General features: G+C 41.2%; 1 protein-coding gene across 1 annotated transcript in view; it reads left to right on the top strand.

The window, feature by feature from the left end:
• Positions 1–9,865: 9,865 nt before the first annotated feature.
• CCDC50 (coiled-coil domain containing 50) overlaps positions 9,866–24,780 on the top strand; it is an 82,679-nt gene continuing 67,764 nt past the window's right edge. Inside the window, exon 1 of the mRNA XM_055407892.2 lies at positions 9,866–10,340. Coding sequence (XP_055263867.2) covers positions 10,292–10,340 — 49 coding nt within the window. The 5' untranslated portion in view covers positions 9,866–10,291. The remainder of the gene's footprint in view (positions 10,341–24,780) is intronic.

Genomic DNA, 24,780 nt, shown 5'->3' with positions numbered 1-24,780 from the left:
TTCTTTCCTGGAGAATCCCATGGACAGAGGAGCCTGGTGGCCTACAGTCCATGGGGTCACAAAGAGTCAAACATGATTGAGCAACTATCACTTTCACTTTTTGAAAAATTGCTCCAGATCAGTGAAGACAGTTTATCTCTGTCCCACATGATTTTATTTGGAATGTCTCAACTGGATTTTGAAGATTCATTTTCAAAATGCTTGGCAGTCCTCTTGGTTTTAGCTGTCAATGGGGAGCTCCACTAGGGGTTCAGGCTTGGCATCTTTGTTCCCCTATAGAGAGCCTCTCCACATGGCTAGATGAATTTCTCACAGCATGGAGATGTTAGGATAGTCACGTTTCTTACAAGGCAACTTACTTCTCTCAGAGCATCAAAGCAGAAATTAACTAGTCTTAATGCCAGGGCTTTCAAGTCTCAGAATGTTACTTCTGCTGCATTTTACTGGTCAATGTAGTCACAGATCCAGCCCAGATTCAATGGGAGGAGAATTAGACTCCATGTGTCAATGAAGGTCTACAATGTCATTATGCAAGAGGGCATGTATGATAGGAACCAAGATTGTGGTCATTTTTGCAAATATAATCTACAACTCACAATCTTCTGCATTCCTTATTCCTTCCCCTCCTCCACTACTCAGAGGTAGCCACTGTAATCAATGTTTAAACTTCTTATTCATATTTTTATACCTTTATTAAAGCTCTTTCTAGCACAGAACACCTTTCATACTTCAAGCATTCTTTACACAGAGCCAAACAAAGTTTTGAAGAAAATTCACAATGTGTAACATGACAGAAATTCCTTAGATGTATTTATCCAAGAATCTTCTAAGGCCATTACAGTGCTAAAAACTTGAGTTACACAAGTTTATCCTGTTTCCTTCTCTCAATTTGAATTTATAGTCTTGCCCTTTTAGTTATAGGTATCATGGGGAAAATAACACAGAGAAAGAAGATTTCTAAATTATGGGTCTCCTGCAGAAAAATTGAGTATGCAGTTCATCTTTAAGAGTGCATTCCGATCTTTTCTAGGTGGAAGATCTTTTAATTTAGACCTTCCTTCATTCATAATTATTTGCAGTTACTTTTGGTTGAAAAAATATATATCCACAGAAAGTTATGCTGATCTTAGTAACGTTTATAAAAAATTTTATATATGAATAACAAATGTACCAGAGTTCATTAAAAAAAAAACGGAATTATGTTTTATGAGAGATTTATTATTTATAGAATTTGCAGATCATTTCATATATATATATATAAATTAGTGGAAATAATGACAGTAACTCCATCACACAAGATTTTTCCCCCAGAGGCTGGGAATATTTTACCATAGTTCACATTGCTGTATCTTGCTTTAGCTCTGTCTTAGGTCATGATCCTCCTCCTTGCATGAGTCAGAACCTGTGCCAGTGTACTTAGCATCCCTGGATGTGAAGCCTGTTGACACCTTACCCTAGTTGCTGCCAAGTCTCTTGGGTGAGAATCCCTTGCTCTGGCTCCACGTAGACTCATTTTCTTCATTGTTGTCTCTTGCCTGCACTCTCGTGGCAGCCATGAAAAATCTCCCAAATGACAGTGGTATCCATACTTACTTTTTATGGTCCTTATTTTTTCACTTAAGAAATGTATTTGTACGTAAGAAATAAATGCCCCAGAAGCCAAAGTTAGACTTCAGGACGTGGTTATAAATAAATTAAAGTTTCCTCTTGGCAAAGTTAGAATTCTGTCTTTTTAACCTAGTTGTTTCTCTAAATCTTTTCAAGGATGTCTAGAGTCTAGTAAGGTCTAGATTTTTTTTTAAAACTCATTTTTGAAAAGAAAATATTAAGAAATTTACTTTAAAAGTATTGTTCGATCAGCATTTTAATACTTCTTTACAAAATAGTTTATTCAACAATGTGTTCAATACACGTTTCATGAGCAGTTATTATGTGCCAACACTATTCTGTGTACTTAGGATTCAGTAATAATTCACATAGGCAAAGATCCAGTCCTCTCACCCAACTAGATAGACGTACCGAATAAACATATAAACCTGTAATATCTGCAAGAATAACTGACATGGAGGGGGAAAAAAGAGTGACAGATAAGGTCAGGAAATATCTCTCTGAGAAGGTGGCATTTGAGTAGACACTTGAATGAAATTAGAGGAGCATATCATGAAGTTGTTTGGCAAGGGGTTGTGTAGGGTGAAGGCTTTCCAGGAAGAAGGACCAGTTAAGTCAAAGGTATTGATGCAAGAATATTCATGGACTAGGAGGAACAGCAAGGTGTCAGGGTGAGAGAAGGCCTCTTCCTTTCTTACAAGTGAAGTGAACTGAAGTGAAGGCGTTCAGTCGTGGAGGAAGGAAATGAAATCAGAGTGGTAGGGGTGATTCCAGTAGATTATGGTATGCATTTTGGATTATATTCTGAAGAAGATGAAATGCCACAGAGATTCAAGTGCAAAGGAGTGACATTCTTTGACTCATATTTGAAAATGTAGGTGATTCTGAAGATATAGAGAAAAAACCAGTGGTTACCAGTGGGGAGGGGAATGGAAGGAGATAGAAGCAACACAGAGATGGGAAATTAAGAGCTACAAACTATAAAGTATAAAATAAACCACAGGATATATGGTACCACATAGGAAATGTAGCCAGTGTTTTATAACAACTATAAATGAAGAATAACCCTGAAACTGTGAATCACTATATTACACACCTGTAATGTATTAGCACAAGCTGGAGTCAAGATTGCCAGGAGAAATATCAATAACCTCAGATACGCAGATGACACCACCCTTATGGCAGAAAGTGAAGAGGAACTCAAAGGCCTCTTGATGAAAGTGAAAGAGGAGAGTGAAAAGGTTGGCTGGAAGCTCAACATTCAGAAAACGAAGATCATGGCATCTGGACCCATCACTTCATGGGAAATAGATGGGGAAACAGTGTCAGACTTTATTTTTTTGGGCTCCAAAATCACTGCAGATGTTGACTGCAGCCAGGAAATTAAAAGACGCTTACTCCTTGGAAGGAAAGTTATGACCAACCTAGATAGCATATTAACAAGCAGAGACATTACTTTGCCAACAAACGTCCGTCTAGTCAAGGCTATGGTTTTTCCCATGGTCATGGATGGATGTGAGAGTTGGACTGTGAAGAAAGCTGATCGCCAAAGAATTGATGCTTTTGAACTGTGGTGTTGGAAAAGACTCTTGCGAGTCCCTTGGACTGCAAGGAGATCCAACCAGTCCATTCTAAAGGAGATCAGTCCTGGGTATTCATTGGAAGGACTGATGCTAAAGCTGAAACTCCAATACTTTGGCCACCTCATGCGACGAGTTGACTCATTGGAAAAGAGTCTGTGCTGGGAGGCATTGGGGGTGGGAGGAGACGGGGACAAGAGAGAATGAGATGGCTGGATGTCATCACCGACTCTGTGGACATGAGTTTGAGTGAACTCCGGTAGTTGGTGATGGACAGGGAGGCTTGGCGCGCTGTGGTTCATGGGGTCGCAAAGAGTCAGACACGACTGAGCGACTGAACTGAACTGAACTGAACTGAATGTATAACATCGTATAGAAACTATAAGTCATTAAAAACTCAGAAAGCAGAGAAAAGAGATAAAAACAATGGTATTTCTTTGTGTGTTTCACATGATTGAGTCACTATATCCATCCTCAACTGAAATCTGTCCAGAGATGTTCAGTTACAGGAGCCGAAAAGCTTCCCTCTGTCGTGTACATCAGCATGGGCCATGTTTTCTGTTACTTGCCACCAGGCATCTCCTGCCTGCTAGGAGCAGCTTTCCATGTACATGCTGTCCACGGTTCTCAGGAAGAAAGCTCTCACCACCTGGCATCTCAGAACACAGGAAACAGTCACCCCAGAAAATTTGCAAACCATTTGAGGCTTAGGTTCGGAAAGTTACATCATGTTCTGAGAGAGGAAAGACAACCTTTGGAGGGTACGCTGTCCAAAATCCTGGAGGAATGGATCCCAGGAACTGTCAGAGCTGAGAACATCACCTGGCATCAGCTGATCTCAGCTGCTCCCTGAGCAGTGAGGGCTGGACATCCTTCCTGAAACAGAGGGTCTTTGGCAAACTTGCTTCTGGATACTGATGTGTTTATGGTCATATCCATCAGTTGCCGGAAGCATGGGATGGAAACTGATTCTGAACGCACAGTCTCTGTGAATACTGACATCCTGCTTCAACATTTATTTCTGAAAACGTTTTACCAGTTTGTGCTCCTTTCCAGACAGTTTGGGTTCATGATGAACAGGACTACCTGGGCTTCTTTTCTCCTCACTTCTCTGGGGCTGGTGAACCCCAATGGGTCCCAGGGCTGAGTTCAGCTGGCAGGTACAGGCCTTACATTCCAGTCCCAGTAAATCCTCTGCTAGGCACTGGAGATCTTTTAGGATTGCCATAGGGTGGGCTTCCTGGAGCCTGTTCTCCCCAGTTGTCTTGATTGTCATCAGTTTGAAAGGACAACAGCCTGCTGCCAGACTGTTGGGATCTGCATTTTAGATCCCCACCAAGGACTGTGCAAATGACCTTACCTCTCCCTGATTCAGCTTTCTCCTCTGTAAAATGGAGATAATAAAACCAAACAAACACACACACACAAATTTTTTAATTTATATTTCAGTGGGAGTGTGGTTTTGGTGCATTTTCAGCAGCGAGTGAATTGGATACCTGGATTCAATCCACCATCTTTACTGAAACATCTTCATTCACTTTTTTCTTCTTAATAAATATATTTTATTGAAGTTTAATTGACTTACTATGTTTCAGGTGCACAGTAAAGTGATTTGGTTATACGTATACACATTGATTTTTTTTCAGATTATTTTCCATTACAAGTTATTCCCTTTGTTGCTTGTTACATGTCCATTATTTAAAAGTAGAAATCTAGCATTCTATTCATACTGAGTCAAACAGGTGGAATCAAAATGTCATACATTTTTTAGTTAGGCAAAAATTCATGTTTCCTAAAATATAAATATTATACATTCTTTATATATGCATATATTACTTCTTGGAAGGAAAGTTATGATCAACCCAGATAGCATATTAAAAAGCAGAGACATTACTTTGTCAACAAAGGTCCGTCTAGTCAAGGCTATGGTTTTTCCAGTGGTCATGTATGGATGTGAGAGTTGGACTATAAAGAGAGCTGAGCGCCAAAGAATTGATGCTTTTGAACCAGGAGATCAGTCCTGAATATTTATTGAAGGACTGATGCTGAAGCTGAAACTCCAATACTTTGGCCACCTGATGCAAAGAGCTGACTCATTTGAAAAGACGCTGATGCTGGGAAAGATTGAGGGCAGGAGGAGAAGGGGAGGACAGAGGATGAGATGGTTGGATGGTATCACTGGCTCAATGGACATGAGTTTGGGTAAACTCCGGGAGTTGGTGATGGACAGGGAGGCCTGGAGTGCTGCGGTTCATGGGGTTGCAAAGAGTTGGACACGACTGAGCAACTGAACTGAACCGAACTGAACTGATATGTACACAAAATCTTTGTAATCTGATTACTCTCTTTCAACTCTCCTATTGCTACTTCCTTGACCTGGAAGTCAATTAAAAGTTCTCTTTTCCAGTCCTTGTTGCCCTGATTTTGTCAACATATTGACACTACAGCCATTCAAACCTTTAAATGAATATGAAACATAGCAGTTGGGTACATGAAACTGGAACTCATGGAGAATTTGGGTTGAAAATATAAATTTGAGGGTTTGTCAGAATATTAGATTGCTGCTGCTGCTGCTAAGTCACTTCAGTCGTGTCCGACTCTGTGCGACCCCATAGACGGAAGCCCACTAGGCTCCCCCGTCCCTGGGATTCTCCAGGCAAGAGTACTGGAGTGGCTTGCCATTGCCTTCTCCAATGTGTGAAAGTGAAAAGTGAAAGTTAAGTCGCTCAGTCGTGTCTGACCCCTAGCGACCCCATGGACTGCAGCCCACCAGGCTCCTCCATCCATTGGATTTTCCAGGCAAGAGTACTGGAGTGGCTTGCCATTGCCTTCTCTGGAATATTAGGTTGAACCACATTAATTGTCAATTTTTTTTCAGTCAAAATTGTGCCATACTGGCAATTTCATTTACCCAAGAGTTAATAATTAAAGCAAAGAGACTGGATTAATAACTAAAAGTGATAAGAATAGCTAGGAAGGAATAGTTTGAGTACTAAAGTGCAGTCTGAAACACTCCAGCATTTGAAGGTCTAGGAAATTGGGAGGAACCCCTAAAGAATGTCACATAGGAGTGTGTGTGTATGTGCGTTTAGTTTTGGTTTACATTCTAGGGGTGGTCAACCTAGGATTTTACCAGAAGGCTATACTCTAAAGAAAAGTATAATAGGAACATTAAGCTTTTTTCAAAAAATTTAGATTAATAACAGAAATTTCGTAGCACAATATAATGAATATTAGAAATCGGTTTAAATTTGGGGATATTTGAAATATATAGATATATGAATTTACTGAAATATTTTAAAGAAATTCCCCACTCTTATTTGGGTAGGGTGTAAGAACCAAGAGAGCCTTTCAGTCTTTAATTTGTACAATGGTGCTCAAGGCATGATTCCAAAATAATGTGTGTGTTTGCACAAATCTTTTATGGGTAGCTGGAGGCTACAAAAGGATAAGGAATTGAGACTTAATTATTAAGTTTTCAGAGTGGATTTTATGACTTTTTGTACCTAAATGTGTGTATATATGAATGTGGTTTCAGACATACATTTTTAATAACCTGGTAAAAACAATTCAGGTGGAGTTGCTAGCTTATGTGTGTGTGTTCAGTTGTGTCCGACTCTGTGATCCCCATGGACTGTAGACTGTCAGGCTCCTCTGTCCACAGGATTTCCCAGGCAAGAAAAATGGAGTGGGTTGCCATTCCCTTCTCCAGGGGATCTTTGCAACCCAAGGATCAAACCCTCATCTCCCGTATCTCCTGTATTGGTAGGCAGATTCTTTACCATTTCATGACCTGGGAAGCCTATAACTATCTCCAATAATTGGCAGATACCAGTATCCAGAAGAACCCTCAAAAGTGAGCTTACATTGTTTGAATCATTTTTTAACAACATGGCTAATGGTGTAGATAAGTGAGGGAGATAAATGAGGTAAGTGAAAATACAAAAACTAAAACAAGCCCAAAACAAAATAATGTGTTAAGAAGATGAGTTGAGTCATATCCATTACATGGGAATAGTAAGCCAATAAAAGGAAAGCTGAAAATTGACCCCTGGATTTGGCAACATGGAGATCATTGTTAATTCTAATAAAAACAGCTGTATTTTGGAGCAATGAGGCTAAAAACTATGATTGAAATAGTCAAGGAAGACCGAGAGGATAGAAAGTGGCTGCTGCTGCTGCTGCTGCTGAGTCGCTTCAGTCATGTCCGACTCTGTGTGACCCCATAGACGGCAGCCCACCAGGCTCCGCTGTCCCTGGGATTCTCCAGGCAAGAACACTGGAGTGGGTTGCCATTTCCTTCTCCAATGCATGAAAGTGAAAAGTGAAAGTGATGTCGCTCAGTTGTGTCCGACTCTTCGAAACCCCATGGACTGAAGCCCACCAGGCTCCTCTGTCCATGGGATTTTCCAGGCAAGAATAGAAAGTGGAGATCATATGAATAGATGAATATGTTTTGTGGTCTTACAGTGATCATAAGAAATGTAGATGTTGAACACATGTACACCCGGGGCGGATTCATGTCAATGTATGGCAAAACCAACCAATATATTAATGTAAGGTAATTTGCCTCCAATAAAATAAATTAAAAAAAAAAAAGTCAAAGTAAAAAAAAAAACAAATCAATTACCTATAGCAATAATGATTATATAAGAAAGTTAGTCGAATATAAAATACAACCATAATAGAAATGAATTCACTTTTTAAAAATGAACAAAACTTGCAAAAAAAGTTTAATTCTATCCAAAGATTTAAATTAAAACTGAATAAAAGTGGCAATATATCACATTAAAAAAAAAAAACGAAATGTAGATGTTGTTAAGGAAAACAAAGCAATGACCCTTTGGCATATCTCAACTATGTTAATCAGAGTCTAGGCAAAAGAAGGCACACTCAAAACGGGTAAACTGGAAAGAATATAATTAAGGGATTATTTACAATGGTGTGGTTATGGTTAAGGGAACCAGTACAGTGTGAAGCTATTACCATTCCAGGCCTGAAGGGGCACTGTAAAGAAATGGCATTATGAGAGACTCACGGGAGCTGGAACTCTGGGAAAGAGGCTTCTAGACAGGTATTGCAGTCAGAGAGATATAGTATGACCAAAATTTTGGCCTAGCTAGCATAAAGGAAAGGCATGTAATACACACCCTGACATGTCCCTCCTCCTTTTTTTAAAATCTTTTGCCAGTGTTGTGCACTGGTCTAACTCAAAAGGAAGCCACAGGGCAAGGAGACCCTGGTGATGTTTTCATAAATGTCACCCTCCCAGAGCAGAGCATGACAGAGGAATGAAGACAATGAATTTGGGGGAGGAAAACAGACAATTCTGTTATTATAAATATTCTCTATGACCATGGGAAGTTAAAAAAAAAGTCATAGAAGGCAGGCAACTTAACAATCCCCACAAAGCTACCTTTCTAATATTTCTATTATACGCTTACTTTACTGGGTGTTCTTTCTGCCTAGTAATAGGGTTGGCGAACCTTTTCTGAAAATGGTCCAATAGTAAAATAGTTTATAATTTGAGTACAAAGAAGCAAGATTCAAAATATTATCTTGTATGTCTATAAGCAATTAAATGTAATCATTTAAACACATAAAAAGCAGCCATTCAAATCCAGTGGGCCAGGGTTTGCCACCCTCTGGCTTAGAAAATCCTCTCTTAATTTTTTGCTAGTCTTAAGTCATTGGCAAGTCCAAATAAACCCTCCTCCATGTGGCCTCTCATGCAGTTACTCTTTGAGCTGTTGAGTGACAGAATATCAGCTTTTACTAGTTTAAGGTAGTAAAATGTGCTAGCCTAAATTGAGAAGATGCTGGAGGTAAACACCAGAATTCAGAGCAGTGGGACTCTCAGGGACCAGGGTTTGCTACTATGGTAACACCAGGACACACCCTCTTCATCTCTACCTTTACTTCTGTCTTCAGTTTGGCCTCATTGTCTATTAAGAAGAGTCAACACTCCTCACAAGAAACAATGCTTATCTGTCCTTCTTTATATAGTAACCCCAGAGAAGTATTCTGCTTGACTTGTCCTGGTCACACACCCATCCTTAGATGAATGTATGTAGGTGAGGGAGGAAGCTTGTTGATGGTGGAGAGGTTCTTTGATTGCACAAGCTAGGGAGAGGAGGCCCCTCCCGAAGAGGACTTCCCAAAGGGAGGGAGAATTCTGTTGCCAGGAGATGCTATTTCGGGGAAATAAAAATGTCATAATTATAGCCCAGTGTGTGACATGCCAGAAGAGGGAGGTGTCTGACGCACGTTATCACCCACAGTATCTAACATCGCACTCGGCAGACGTTCGTGCATTTTTGATGAATGAATGACTCAGTTCCCTCAACTGGTTGTGAACATTCTCTTAACTGGCCTAGCTTCTGATCAGCTGCTCTCTAGTTTTGTACATTGTAGTAGAGAGTTTTTAATGCCCAAACATCTTCTTTCCTCTAATCCCAGGAGACAGAGTGCCCCAGAGAGCCAGGCACACAGGACACATCCGGTGGAAAGAGCCCAAGAATGGGGACTACACCGGCGACAGTAATGACTGTTGTGGGGGGCCCGTGCGGCCTTTTGGCCGAGGCTTTCAGGACACGAGGACTCCGCCGACAGACGCGACCCTCCCTTGGGAAGGAGGCAGGGCGCGGGGGCGGGGGCCCCAGCCTCGGGCGCGTCACTCGGCACAAAGGAGACAGCAGGGAGGCGGCCGCAGGAGCCGATCTGCGCTCGCCAGCCACTTGAATTGCGGTTGCAGACCTGCCGCTCCCCTCCCCCTCCCCACCCAGGCCCTCCCGCCCGCCTTTCTGTCTCCTCTCTCCCTCCGTACTGGCCGGCCCGGGTCCATTTCCGGGCTCCGGGTATTTGGTATTGAACAGGGCCGGGGGCGCGGGAGCAGGTGGCTGCGGCGGCGCCCGGGTCCGTCTCCCGCCGCCGCCTTTGTCGCCAGCCCTTGCCCGGAGGCCCGCCGCGTCCTCCGGGCCCGAGCGCTGCCGGCTGGACTTTGCGCCGCGTCGGGCGCTGCTGCTGCTGCGCGCCGGGCTGTGCTCTGTGCAGGCGGCGGCCGGGAAGCCGGAGGCGAAGTGCAGCCCGGACCCCAGGCCAACATGGCTGAAGTCACCATCGACCAGTCCAAGCTGCCGGGAGTCAAGGAAGGTAGGGGCCGGGCCGTGGAGCGCGCGCCGGGCCCCTCCGGCTCCCAGCGCCGGGTCCCTCCCGAGGGAGGAGGGCCTTCCTAGGCTCGGCGGTCCCCGCGGCCTTCGCTTGGCGCCCACCGGGTGCCGGCCCGCCCTGGCCTGAAACAAATTGAATTCCGGTTCTGCTGTGGGACCTTGGGCAAGTCACCTAAGTTCTGAGCCCTAGTTTTTCTCCACCGTCGGGAGATGGGGGGAGAGGCCAACACCGCTCTCATCAAGTGGTTGTGCAAAGGTTCTCCGGAATAACCGTGCCGTTAGTGAAAGCTCCAGAGCTGGGTGCCTCTGACTTATTTCTCTTCTTAAAAATTCAGGCCCAGCCTAGCTGGCTTGAAGGCTAGGAAGTGGGGAGTGGTTGACGTTCAGTTCCTTGTGGAACCTTTGTTTTGAAACTTGACTCTTTGCCTCCTTCTGTCTGTTTCCTAGCGCTGCGTCTGGCTGGCTGACTTTCCCACCTTCTTCCAGGTTTAAAAGTTTAGTCTGGTCAGTGCCTAGCGCGAGCAGCCAGATGGGAAGCTGCTATAAATAAGCATTTTCTCACAAAAAGCAGTGAGCGAGGGGGAGCAGGGGACTCATTGTGATCTTGATTTTTACTAGCTTTCTCTACTGATGTTCAGATGTAAGAGCTTGATTACTACTGGTCTGCCTTGACTTCTAGTAAGAAGCCCGTTGACTTCTTGCCTCTTGTCTTCATCCTAGACCTGTTTTTTTAAACTGAGCTCTTGGGTGCTGGATCGCCGTAATCTTTAGTAATCTTAGGCTGTTATTTGTCCCTGGGAAGCATATAAGTCTCAGAGTGCTATCCGGGCTTGCAGAGATTGCCTTTGTAGTGGATGTCATTTGTTTCAGCTGACTCTTGTGGTCTTAGTTGTCCTGGGAAGGTGGAATTGAAAAGGATCTTTGCTTTCTTGGAACTGTGTTTCATTGCCAACCTGATTTGACTCATAGGGTCTTGTGGCTGCTAGGGATGAACCCCGGATCCAATGAAAGCTTGATTGCTTTAGGCCCCAGAGTTCCAAACACCAGGAGACAGTCGCTGGTTTTGTGTAGAATGTTTAATGCATTTGGCCCTGTCCTGTTGTTCCTAAAGGATGTTAGAGTTTTTTAGGCTGGAGACTTTTTAGCAGGTGGTGTTTTTCAACCCTTGAGTTCCCATCCTGGTTTTGGTAAAGGTTCTCACATTCATATGTAAATGATTTTTTCTTTGCACTGTCAAGTCTGGAGCCTGAGTGGTGGGAAAGGCAAATTTGCACTTTGAAAGTCCTAGTCTTAGAGATTGTCCTTAACCTTTGTGGTATGAAGTTGTGTGTGTGTGTTTTGGATGTCTCGAGAGAAAAAGTGATCCTTGTATATATATATAATGCTTCCTTGGGGGTGTGAGGAGTAGGAGTTGTGAGTAGAATTGGAGTTCAGACACAACGTCAATTTGTAAACTAGGGCTTCCCTGGTGGCTCAGTCGGTAAAGAATCTGCCTGCAGTGTGGGAGACCTGGTTTTGATCCCTGAGTTGGGAAGATCTCCTGGAGGAGGGCATGGCAACTCACTTCAGTATTCTTGCCTGGAGAATCCCCGTGGACAGAGGAGCCTCGTGGGCTGCAGTCCACGGGGTTGCAAAGAGTCAGACACAACTAAGTACAGCACACAGTCATGTAGTGCTATGAGTTTACCTCGCTCCCTGTACGTGTTAGTCACCTGAAACAAACTTGAAACTCACTTTCTTTTAATGTATGCATTTATATTACTCTTAGGTCCTTTGGTTTCTAACCAAGACATGAATGGTTTATTCTAGTATATTTTTTCTCAAGGGTTTCAACAAACACTTTCCATCTATAAATGCAAGATTTTTCCATTGCTAAACTCTGGACTTTAACTCATTTGGATTGGTTTTCGTTTTGCACAACTTGGTGTGAGGCAGTCCAGTTTATATAATACGGTAAAGTGGCATGGGAATTTATGTAGCTGTTCATTAAGTTAGAATTACATATATTGATTTACAGGTGGTCAGAAATTGTTGAGAAGATCATTGTTTTTGTAAGCATCTGATTTTTCTGGTTCAAAGATCATCAAAGGAAATGATACACTATACTAGGAATGTCCTAATGGCGGTGTGGTTTTTGTTCTGGGAAGTATTCACATCTAATAAAGTGTATCTTTCTCTAATATAACTCTTGATTATAGTCTGGTTGCTCCCTAATGATTTTTTTTGGACCCTAATTAAAGAAAATAAAGTTAGTGACCATGATTGGGTAAAACATAAACATTAAGACTGTTCTTAATACTGAAACTCCAACTCAGTTTGAAAAGGAAGTTTAGTAATAATTTGCTTAATATTCTGGCACAGATTTTTAAACTCCAGTTTTAAAAACTCTCTACTTCTCTTATTAATGTAAACCTTTAAATACAATTACAATTTGGAATCATTGGGCAGATTCCAGTAGAGACTGAGAAGAACAATGCTGTGGATGTCTGCCCCTTCCCACTACCCTTTTCTTTAGGAAAGGAGCGGGCTCCCTGGGACTTTTTTGTGAACATCTCAACTGAGGTCATGGTAGCAGCTGACTTTAGGGAAGGGGAATATTTTGAAAACTTTTTTCTTCTATGTTAAAATCTAACACTTGCTTAGTTTTAAGATGGTCAAAGCTACTCATCATTTGGACAGACCTTTGAAAAAATAACTACTGCAGTATTTTTACCTTGGGAAACCTCTCTTAAAATAGGAGACAGAGACATGTTTGAGTTCATTTGTAGTGAAAAGAATTAAGTCAAGAATTAAGTCTAAGATGAATTTTAGCACACATCATTGTTTCTGGGTTTAAAAGCGTTTTTTTTTTTTTTTGAACATCTGCATACTTTTTGTAATGGAAATACTGTTGCCATTGTTTAGAAATAATGCTTTATTTCTTCGGAAACATTTGAGGTTCTCTGCTACAAGATTTGAAATAATTCTCAACCTTTTTTTTATATCAGTAGATGTATATCTCAAATGCATCATGCAATTTGTGAATGCTAGACAAAAGTATTCTCCCATAGAAAAAGGTTCCAACAATATTCCAAAATTTTTTTTAGTTTAGATCAAAGCTTTTTTTTCCCTAAAAAAAAAGAGCACTTTCATTAGTTAACAAATTTAGATTTTTGGTCAGTTTTAGCCTCTTTACTGAATTTTCTTTCTGAAACCACAATCCAGACTCCCCACTTTTTGCTCTCTCCAGTCTGATTCCCATCTCTGTGTGTCCGACTCTTTGTGACCCCCAAGGACTGTAGCCTACTAGACTCCTCTGTTCATGGGATTTTCCAGGCAAGAATATTGGAATGGATTGCCATTTCATCATCCAGGGGATCTTCCTGCCCCATGTCTCCTGTGTCTCCTGCTTTGGCAAACAGATTCTTTACTGCAGAGATGCTGGGGAAGCTGCTCCCATAGCTCTGCTGCTGCTGCTGCTGCGTCGCTTCAGTCGTGTCCGACTCTGTGCGACCCCATAGACGGCAGCCGACCAGGCTCTGCTGTCTCTGGGATTCTCCAGGCAAGAACACTGGAGTGGGTTGCCATTTCCTTCTCCAATGTGTGAAAGTGAAAGTGAAGTCACTCAGTCGTGTCCGACTAGTAGCAACCCCATGGACTGCAGCCCAGCAGGCTCCTCTGTCCACGCGATTTTCTAGGCAAGAGTACTGGAGTGGCTTGCCATTGCCTTCTCCGCCCATATTACTCACTGCTAATCTTGCTCTTTCCCATATTTAGCAAAGTTTTCACATTATCTTAAGATTTTGCTCTGAGAGATGTAGACTGTGTATCAAAGCCATTTCTAGACTCTTTAAAGTTTATTAATTCCTTTGCAGTTTTTTAGTCATTAGTGTTTTCCCACTTTTAAACATTGAGCATGTAATATACAGTCTACAGTCCTCTCATCTACCACGCCAACCTTCTTTCTTCTTTCCTCTCAGCAGTAAGGGAATTTATTATGTATTAAGTATTTTACTGTCCTTCAAATGGGAAGTTCCAGCATCTCCAAAGTTAGTTTACTCACTTTAGCCTCTGATGAGCACCTGTGCACTTGTGGTAGAGACATTTCTTGAAATGAAGGTAGCTAGCTATTCTGAGAGCAAATCCTTTTTTTTTAAAGATCAAAGTTAATGCATTTTCAGAAATATGCCTAGAAAGCACTGATTCATTTTAGGTCCAGAGCACCATAGTGGCAAGATGAGGGTAAATTAAATTAATGACTAAGTCCAGAACTTTAAGCAGAAAGATACAAAATTATGTCTGATACAGCAACTTAATCAAGTAGTCCCAGAGATCTAAAGCATGTGGCATGCCCACAAGACATAATGTGATGTAGGTCTCTAAGAGGTCCATTTTCTGGCTCTTGGACAAACTCAGTTTCTTCAAAATTCCATAGGTTTTTTGGGGGGGTAGGGGGTGGTTATTGTTTTTTAATGAGACCACTGCTGAATCTTGACTTAGGTATGTGTCTTGTTTTTCTTTACCTCGTTCTGGTTTCAGATCTTTCACATAGCTGGCAAAAATTCAGCGAATGTATGAATGTATGAATGAGTAAATCATGACTACTAGATGCTCTCTGTTAGTTTTAGAAATCCTATCTCTGGCATAATTTAATGTTCCTTCACAGAGCATAAGCTCTTAGAGGGCAGAGATAATGCCTTTTAAGTTTGACATCATGTATCTTAGTGCCACTATTATATTTATGAAAATGTTTTATGTATTTTTTCTAGTTTTTTTTCATATATATGTCTTATAAATGGAATCTATACAAAGTTATGGAAAACATAGAAAGTAAAAAAAAAAAGTCATTGCATGCTCTTACTTCTGTCTTTGAAGGTAATCATTATTAAGGATAAAATTTTAGTAAAAACATTTTTTAAAATGCTATTTGGTGGTTTGAATTTTATTTTGAGTAATGGGTTTAATTTTTTTTCCCCCTGAGGTAAAATACAAAGCAGTATCATATAATTTGGAAGCTGAAAAGAACCTTCAGTTCAGTTCAGTTCAGTCGTGTCCGACTCTCTGCAACCCCATGAATCACAGCACACCAGGCCTCCCTGTCCATCACCAACTCCCGGAGTTCACTCAAACTCATGTCCACAGAGGCAGTGATGCCATCCAGCCATCTCATTTTCTATCGTCCCCTTCTCCTCCCGCCCCCAATCCCTCCCAACATCAGAGTCTTTTCCAGTGAGTCAACTCGTCGCATGAGGTGGCCCAAGTATTGGAGTTTCAGCTTTAGCATCAGTCCTTCCAATGAACACCCAGGATTGATCTCCTTTAGAATGGACTGGTTGGATCTCCTTGCAGTCCAAGGGACTCTCAGGAGTCTTCTCCAGCACCACAGTTGAAAAGCATCAATTCTTCGGCGATCAGCTTTCTTCACAGTCCAACTTTCACATCCATACATGACCACGGGAAAAACCATAGCCTTGACTAGACGGACCTTTGTTGGCAAAGTAATGTCTCTGCTTTTTAATATACTACCTAGGTTGGTCATAACTTTCCTTCCAAGGAGTAAGCGTCTTTTAATTTCCTGGCTGCAATCAGCATCTGCAGTGATTTTGGAGCCCAAAAAGTCTGACAAGCAGTATCATATAATTTGGAAGCTGAAAAGAACCTTAGGTACATATTTTTTAGAAATTTATGTGTGTTACCTGTTGTGGGAGAGTAGTTTCACACTAAAAAGTGTCCTGTGGTGTATGGTGTGATCTTCACTATGCTGGAAAGGCAGTCCAATAGAGTTCAAGAAGTTGTTGTAAAGAACTCTTGAAATTCCTCAGAATGCCTCTCACATTGCTATATGCAGGTATGTAGTACCAGTGATTTTTAAAAACTGAAATAGCTGCTATTTGTAAAATAAAGATTATTTTAATAATTCAAGAAATGCCTTTTTTTTTTTTTTTATTTTAAACTGACAAGTACATAAAGGACAACTTCTCCCTTGTGGGAAACTATTAGAAACCACTGCTTCACCAGATTTTCCAGATGAAAATCTGAGAGCCAGGATGGGGAAGTAAGTTGTAGTAAACCCCCTAGACTTAACATATCTAAAAATTGCCACATGGGGCCTAAATTTAGAAAAGTTTAGAATTGAATATTCCACATCTCAGTCTTCCCTCCTCTCTGCTTTTCCACCTTCCCCTTCCTTTCCCATCTCCTACCTTCGTCTCTCTTCTTTTGTTCCCTCTCTGTGTTCTTCTCTCTTTTTTCAGTTATTCTGAAGATAAAAAAGACTCACTCCTGATGTATTTCTTTAATGTGTGTGTGTGCGCTCAGTCACTCAGTTGTATCCTGCTCTTTGCGGCCCCACAGACTGTAGCCTGCCAGGCTCCCTGTCCATGGAATCTCCCAGGCAAGAGTACTGGAGTGTGTTGCCATTTTCTTCTTCAGGAAATCTTCCTGAGCCAGGAATCGAACCTGCATCTCTTGAGTCTCCTGAATTGGCCGGCGGATTCTTTACTGCTAGATCCACCGGAGAAAAACAATGGTATACAAGTAATGAGTGGCAAAACAGTTTCAGAGCTTTTTCTCAAGTTGTTTTAGGGATAATATTTGATATGAATGTTAAAAAGTTGACCTAGGTTTTATTTTTTAATTAAAAGCTTTTTTTTTCTTAGGTTTTTGTTTTGATTCAGCAAGTGAATTGCTGCATGAGCTACAGGAGGTCATATTCCTGCCTCAGTGGTTTTTCCTGCATAGAAGATGCAGTTCCTCTCTGGTCCACTCAGCCTGAAGGGGCTGTGTTTAGAGGCTTGGATATTTTAAGACGATTAAACATATTGTGGAAATAAAGCTGTGGGCCATGATCTTTCCTCAGTTCTCTTCAGAGATGTAGAGTTTTCATTGAGATAAGTAAATTTTTTGCCTCAGTAACAAAAATCAGTGTGATACCACAAAACTGTAGTAAAGTTTTCTCGAAATCCCAGTTTTTTAAGTAAAGAAGTGTATTTTACAATTAACTACCCTGAACTTTTGGAGTAGGCAATGGCAACCCACTCCAGTACTCTTGCCTGGAAAATCCCATGGATGGAGGAGCCTGGTAGGCTGCAGTCCATGGGGTCACTAAGAGTCAGAAACAACTGAGCGACTTCACTTTCACTTTTCACTTTCATGCATTGGAGAAGGAAATGGCAACCCACTCCAGTGTTCTTGCCTAGAGAATCCCAGGGACGGGGGAGCCTGGTGGGCTGCCATCTATGGAGTCGCACAGAGTCGGACACGATTGAAGCGACTTAGCAGCAGCAGCAGCAGCAATCCTGAACTATAGGGGGAAAAAATAAACCTTATCACAGCTATGTTTGCAATTTCAGATGTAGCCACTGGAAGGATTGTTGGATTAATGCTTTTAGCTGATGACCTATTTAAAAGGATCCTGTGCTTCAAAACTGTAAAATTAGGGTGCCCCAGATCCTAAATAAGAACTACAAAGGATAATTGGTCTTATATACCTTGGGGTTATATAGACTGTTTATTCCCAGATGTTTGAATTTAGAAATCAGTACAAGAATTTCTAGATACTGTTGTGCTGTTTGTGTGCTGTACTTAGTTGCTCAATTGTGTCCGACTTTTTGTGACCCCATGGAGGGTAGCCCACCAGACTCATCTGTCCATGGGGATTCTCCAGGCAAGAATACTGGGGTGGGTTGTCCTGCCCTTCTCCAGGGGATCTTTCCAATCGAGGGATTGAACCCAGGTCTCCTGCATTGCAGGCAGATTCTTCACAGATTGAGCTACCAGGAAAGCCTAGGTACTATTGTGTTGGCCAAAACAGAAGAGTTTTTCAGTGAGCTGGTACAGAAAACCTGAATGAACTTTTTGGCCAACGCATTGATTATGTTCTTTGCAGCCAAACAGGGAGAAGCTCTGTACAGTCAGCAAAAACAAGACTGGGAGCTGAGTGTGGCTCAGATCATGAACTCCTTATTGCCAACTTATTATCAGACTTAAATTGAAGAAAGTAGGGAACTTGCCTGGAGAATCTCAGGGACGGGGGAGCCTGGTGGGCTTCCGTCTATGGGGTCGCACAGAGTCGGACACGACTGAAGTGACTTAGCAGCAGCAGCAGCAGGGAAAAACCACTAGACTATTCAGGTATGACCTAAATCAAATCCCTTATGATTATACAGTGGAAATTACAAATAGATTCAAGGGATGAGATCTGATAGAGTGCCTGAAGAACTAGAGGCAGTGATCAAGACCATCCCCAACAAAAAAATGCAAAAAGGCAAAATGGTTGTCTGAGGAGGTCTTACAAATAGCTGAGAAAGATGTGAAAGGAAAAGGAGAAAAGGAAAGATATACCTATTTGAATGCAGAGTTCCAAAGATTAGCAAGGAGAGATAAGAAGGATGCTGGGGCTGGTGTACTGGGATGAACCAGAGGGATGGGATGGGGAGGGAGGTGGGAGGGGGGTTCAAGAAAGGGAACACATGTACACCCGGGGCAGATTCATGTCAGTGTATGGCAAAACCAATACAATAATGTAAAGTAATTCGTCTCCAATTAAAAAAAAAAAAGCCTTCCTCAGTGATCAGTGTAAAGTTATAGAGGAAAACAATAGAATAGGAAAAACTAGAGATCTCTTCAAGAAAATTAGAGATTCCAAGGGAACATTTCATGCAAAGATGGGCACAATAAAGGACAGAAATGTTAGGGACCTAACAGAAGCAGAAGATATTAAGAAGAGGTGGCAAGAATACACAGAAGAACTGTACAAAACAGATCTTCATGACCCAGATAACCACGATGGTGTGATCACTCACCTAGAGCCAGACATCCTGGAACACGAAGTCAAGATGATGCTCTGAAAGTGCGGCACTCAGTATGCCAGCCAATTTGGGAAATTCAGCAGTGGCCACAGGACTGGAAAAGGTCAGTTTTTCATTCTAATCCCCAAGAAAGGCAATGCCAAAGAATGCTCAAACTACTGCACAATTGCACTCATCTCACACGCTAGCAAAGTAAGGCTCAAAATTCTCCAAGCCAGGCTTTAACAGTATGTGAACCGTGAACTTCCAGATATTCAAGCTGGATTCAGAAAAGGCAGAGGAACCAGAGAGCAAATTGCCAATATCCGTTGGATCATCGAAAAAGCAAGATTTCCAGAAAATCATCTGGTTTCTTGACTACGCCAAAGCCTTTGACTGTGTGGATCACAATAAACTGTGGACAATTCTGAAAGAGATGAGACTACCAGACCACCTGACCTGCCTCCTGAGAAATCTGTATGCAGGTCAAGAAGCAGCAGTTAGAACTGGACATGGAACAACAGACTGGTTCCGAACAGAAAAAGAAGTATGTCAAGGCTGTTTATTGTCACCCTGCTTATTTAACTTATATGCAGAGTACATCATGAGAAATGCTGGGCTGGATGAAGCACAGGCTGAATCAAGATTGCCAGGAGAAATATCAAAAACGTCAGATATGTAGATGACACCACCCTGATGGCAGAAAGCAAAGAAGAAGTAAAGAACCTCTTGATGAAAGTGAAAGAAAAGAGTGAAAAAGTAGGCTTAAAACTCGACATTCAGAAAGCTAAGATCATGACATCTGGTCCCTTCATTTCATGGCAAATAGATGGGGAAAGAGTTTATTTTTTTGGGCTCCAAAATCACTACAGATGGTGACTGCAGCCATGAAATTAAAAGATGCTTGCTCCTTAGAAGAAAAGTTATGAGCGACCTAGACAACATATTAAAAAGCAGCGGCATTACTTTCCCAACAAACGTTCATATAGTCAAAGCTATGGTTTTTCCAGTGGTCATGTATGGATGTGAGAGTTGGACTCTAAAGAAAGCTGAGTGCTGAAGTATTGATGCTTCTGAACCGTGGTGTTGGAGAATACTCTTGAGAGTCCCTTGGACTGCAAGGAGATCCACCCAGACCGTCCTAAAGGAAATCAGTCCCGAATATTCATTGGAAGGACTGATGTTGAAGCTGAAGCTCCAATTCTTTGGCCACCTGATGTGAAGAACTGACTCATTGGAAAAGACCCTAATGGTGGGAAAGATTGAAGGCGGGAGGGAAAGGGGATGACAGAGGATGAGATGGTTGGATGGCATCACCAACTTGATGGACATGAGTTTGAGTAAGCTCCTGGAGTTGGTCACGGGCAGGGAAGCCTGGCGTGCTGCAGTCGATGGGGTCTCAAAGAGTTGGACACGACTGAGGGACTGAACTGACTGACTGATTATTTTTAAAAGGACACCACAAACACGCATACTCAAAAGAAGTGTTTTTTTTTTTTAGTATGTCATTATTTCAATAAAACAAACGCACACATTAAGATATGTAGGTCTTCATGTGATATTGGTAACCATACACTGACATAAAAGCACTGAAAACTTTCTAATAAACCAGAGCCAATGTAAAACCAGTCTTGCTTATATATCAGTGTTTTTTTCTTTTTAGCCAGGTTCACTGATGTATAATTCATGTACAGTAAAAATTCTTCTTAATGTGCAGTTCTGAGTTTGACACATGTTTGGTCTTGTAACCACCACAGCAGTCAAGATATAGAACAGTTGCATAACCCCCAAATTGTTCTACCCCTTCCTCCCTACCCCAACCAACTGCTGATTTGTTTTCTGGCCCTATACTTTTGCCTTTACAAAAATGACATATAAATGGGATCACGCAATAAATAGCTCTTTGTGTTTGACTTCTTTCACTTAGCATAATATATCTGATACCATGTGTATATCAGTAATTTTGTTCCTTTTCATTGCTGAATTCTAGTGAATGGCTGTACCACATATGCTTATCCATTCACTAGTTGATGAATACTGAGGTGTTTTTACTTTTGGTGGTTATAAATAGCCTCTATAAACATTTGCATACTTTTTTTTTTTTTTTGAGTGAATGTGTTTTCACTTCCCTTGGGTTAGCACCTGTGCTTAGTTGCTCAGTCATGTAAGACTCCTTGTGACCCCTTGGACTGCAGCCCGCCAGGTTCGTCTGTCCATGGGGATTCTCCAGGCAAGAATACTGGAGTTGATTGCCATGCCTTTCTCCAGGGGATCTTGCCAATCCAGGGACTGAACCTAGGCCTCCCGCATTGCAGACTGATTCTCTACCTACTGAGGCACCAGAGAAGCCCAAGAACACTGGAGTGGGTACTCTATCCCTTCTCCAGGGGGTCTTCCTAACCCAGGAAACAAACTTGGATCTCTTGCATTGCAGGCGGATTCTTTTCCAGCTGAGCTACCAGGGAAGTCCTGGGTTAGAACCTGGGATAGGATTACTGGGTTGTATGGTGAATATATGTTTAGCTTTATAAGAAACTACCAAACTGTTTTTCAAAGTAGCTGTACCATTTTGCATTCCTGCAGGCAGTGTATGTGAGCTCCAATTGCTCTGCATCCTTGTCTGTACTTTACATTGTCAAGGTATATTTAAACAATTTTTTAGTGATTTTCATAAGGATTTAAATTCTGGCTCTTGTTTTGTAGCTGTGGTCTAAATTTTAACAGTGTAATATTACCTCATGTGGCTTTAATTTGCATTTCTGTAATGACTAATGATTGGAGACTCTTCTTGTGCTTATTTCCTATTCTTACATCATTTGTTGAAGTGTGTGTTCTAAAGTTTGCCTTTAAAAAAACATCAGACTGTTTTCTTGTTATTGAGCTTTGAGAACTCTTTATGTATTTGAATTCAGCTCTCTTTTCAGGTAATATTTTGTAAATATCAGTGGTCTTTGAACCTTGGTGCAGTGTTAGGAGCTTGCTGTGAGCAGGTTCCTGCTCTGCTTGATACCAGCTGAATCTCTTGGAGATGGTCCCAGGAAACTGTAGTCTTCTATACCCAGATTATACATTGGGCTTACAGTGGACATTTGGAATATACTGACTAAAAATACTGTGGCCACCGTAATGCAGTGATACATCCTGCTGCTGCTGCTGCTGCTAAGTCACTTCAGTCGTGTCCGACTCTGTGTGACCCCATAGACAGAAGCCCACCAGGCTCCCCTGTCCCTGGGATTCTCCAGGCAAGAACACTGGAGTGGGTTGCCATTTCCTTCTCCAATGTGTGAAAGTGGAAAGTGAAAAGTGAAAGCGAAGTTGCTCAGTCATGTCCGACCCTTAGCGACCCCATGGACCGCAGCCTACCAGGCTCCTCCATCCATGGGATTTTCTAGGCAAGAGTACTGGAGTGGCTTGCCATTGCCTTCTCCGTGATGCATCCTACCCTACTTTAATTTTTTGTTTTTTCAGTAGCAACTCATTACCTTTATCAGGGTTAAAGAATGGCAGCATTTTTTTCCTTTTAGTAATTGAAATTTGTTCCTCTAGGATAGACGTTTGCAAACTATGGCAGTGGGCCAGTCCAGCTACCCACTGCTTGTTTTTATACAGTGGAGCTGAATATAGCCTTTACATTTTTAAATGACTGAAGAAAAAGAGGAAGAAGAATGTTTTGTGACAGGTAAAAATGATATGAAATTCAAATTTCTGTGTCTGAAGTTTTATTGGGTCATAACTTTGCTCATTTGTCTACGTATTTTCTGTGGCTGCTTTTGTGCTGTAAAGGCTGAAACAAGTGAGTAGTTCCAGCAGAGACTGTGGTCAGAAAAGCTTACATTGTTTACTGTCTGTTACTCTGTGGAGAAAAGATAATTTCTCTTGGACCATTTCAATGAAACCTTTTAAAAACTTCCCTAATTGATACTTTTTTGATGCTTAATTAATCACTATAAACATCAGTTATCAAAACTTTTTTTTGATATAATGGTGCACTGTTGGAGACTATTATTGGTTGAACCCATGTGACAGCATGTATTATTTTTGTAGTGACTTTTAAAAATATAGACTTACATCTGATTTTTATTTTTTAAAGAACATGTGCTTCTTTAAAAATGTCTAGGTACTTCAAAATTGATTATCAAAGTAGAAACCTTATGTAAAGTAAGGATAATCCATTTGCCAGTTCTGAGTAAGGGCCAGTGGGGCTTTCTTGAGTGAAGTGCGTGAGTAAACAAGTTCAATTTTGTAAAGTTTGCTTATGATTCTTAGTTTATTACTTATTACTGACTCTTCAAAACATGCAAACCAACATTTTGCATGAATGAAGTGTCACTTTGTCTCTTGGAAAGTTGCATCAGAAGTACCTAGGTTAATTTACCACGAAACTTTGAAGGCTCAATGTGTGATGAGCATTTCTAATCCTGATACAGCTTCTCAATGGGCAAAATCAGGGGAGTCTCCCCTGGACTTTTTGGCCTTTATTTTTCCAATGACTCATAAAGACTGAGTCACTTTCCGTTAACATTACTCAAGGACTTTTAATGGCATTTAGTAAAAGCAGGGATGACTTACAAGGATATCTTTCCCCTTTCTCTGCCTCCCCATCAAGAACAATGTTTTTTTTTTTTTTTTTTGTCTGTTGACTATATAGAGAGTCTGTGGTTTACTTTAAGTATTATACTCACTAATTTTTGCATAGCACTTCCCATTAAATAGTTTAAAATATTGGCTTTTTATTTCATATTATGAAATTCTGCAAAATTCAGAATGTTAGGGTTGGCAAAAACATTCAGAATTTTTTTTTATTGTCTAGATGGGAAACCAGAAGTAGAGGAGGACAAAGTAGGGACTCGATTAAGATTCATATCCTCCCATCTGCACATGTTCAGTTTGGCCTGACATCTGCCAGTGTCTGTTTTAGAAAGGATTTTGCACTCTCAGTGTCTGCCTTTACAAACGTTCCTTAGCCTGTTCGTGATTGCCGGATTCTAACTTACCATATCTGCTTCTGTTGTTTTCCCAGTTTTCCATGGTCAGACCTCATTATTTTATTTAAATTGGACTTTTGCTTACCCATGAAGTCTTTCTTTTTTTCTTTTCTCCTGTAGTTTCCCCATGAAAACTCCAAAGAGCTGATCTTTGAAAGATTATTTCAGCTATGTGCGTTGTGTGTGTTGGAGGGGAGAAACTGGAGGTTTAGAAAGTCATTAGTTAGGGAGCTCTTATCAATAAGACTCCACTTTAACGTGCTTTCAGTATCCCCAAATTCCAGGAACTTGGTTGCAGTGGCACTCAAGCTCCCCAAACTGGGACACCTGTTGAGGTTTAAAAGTAGCGCTGCCAAATCATTTATAGGACAAACCCAGACACTTTGTGAGTAAAAATGGCAATTTTAATAATTGTAGCAGAATAGATATATAAGAGACTGCTGAAATACCACAGGCAGTTGGATATGATGATTAAGTGAGGTCCTTGTTAAAAAACCCTGTCTGGATATATAAAGTTTTCATTGACACTTACAGCATAAAGAATACCTGTCTTGAGATTCTTAATGTGTTTTCTATTTCATAATTGATACTAAATGAAACATGAAATCTGTTCTATAGAAGGTAGTAGGATTAAAGTTTCATTAAGCTGTTCATAAATGAGTTTCCCAAA

This window comes from Moschus berezovskii, chromosome 1 (genome assembly GCF_049115385.1).
Source record: "Moschus berezovskii isolate FMDL1 chromosome 1, NW_MosBer_1.0, whole genome shotgun sequence".
NCBI lineage: Eukaryota > Metazoa > Chordata > Mammalia > Artiodactyla > Moschidae > Moschus > Moschus berezovskii.
This window is presented reverse-complemented; position numbering and strand designations above follow the sequence as displayed.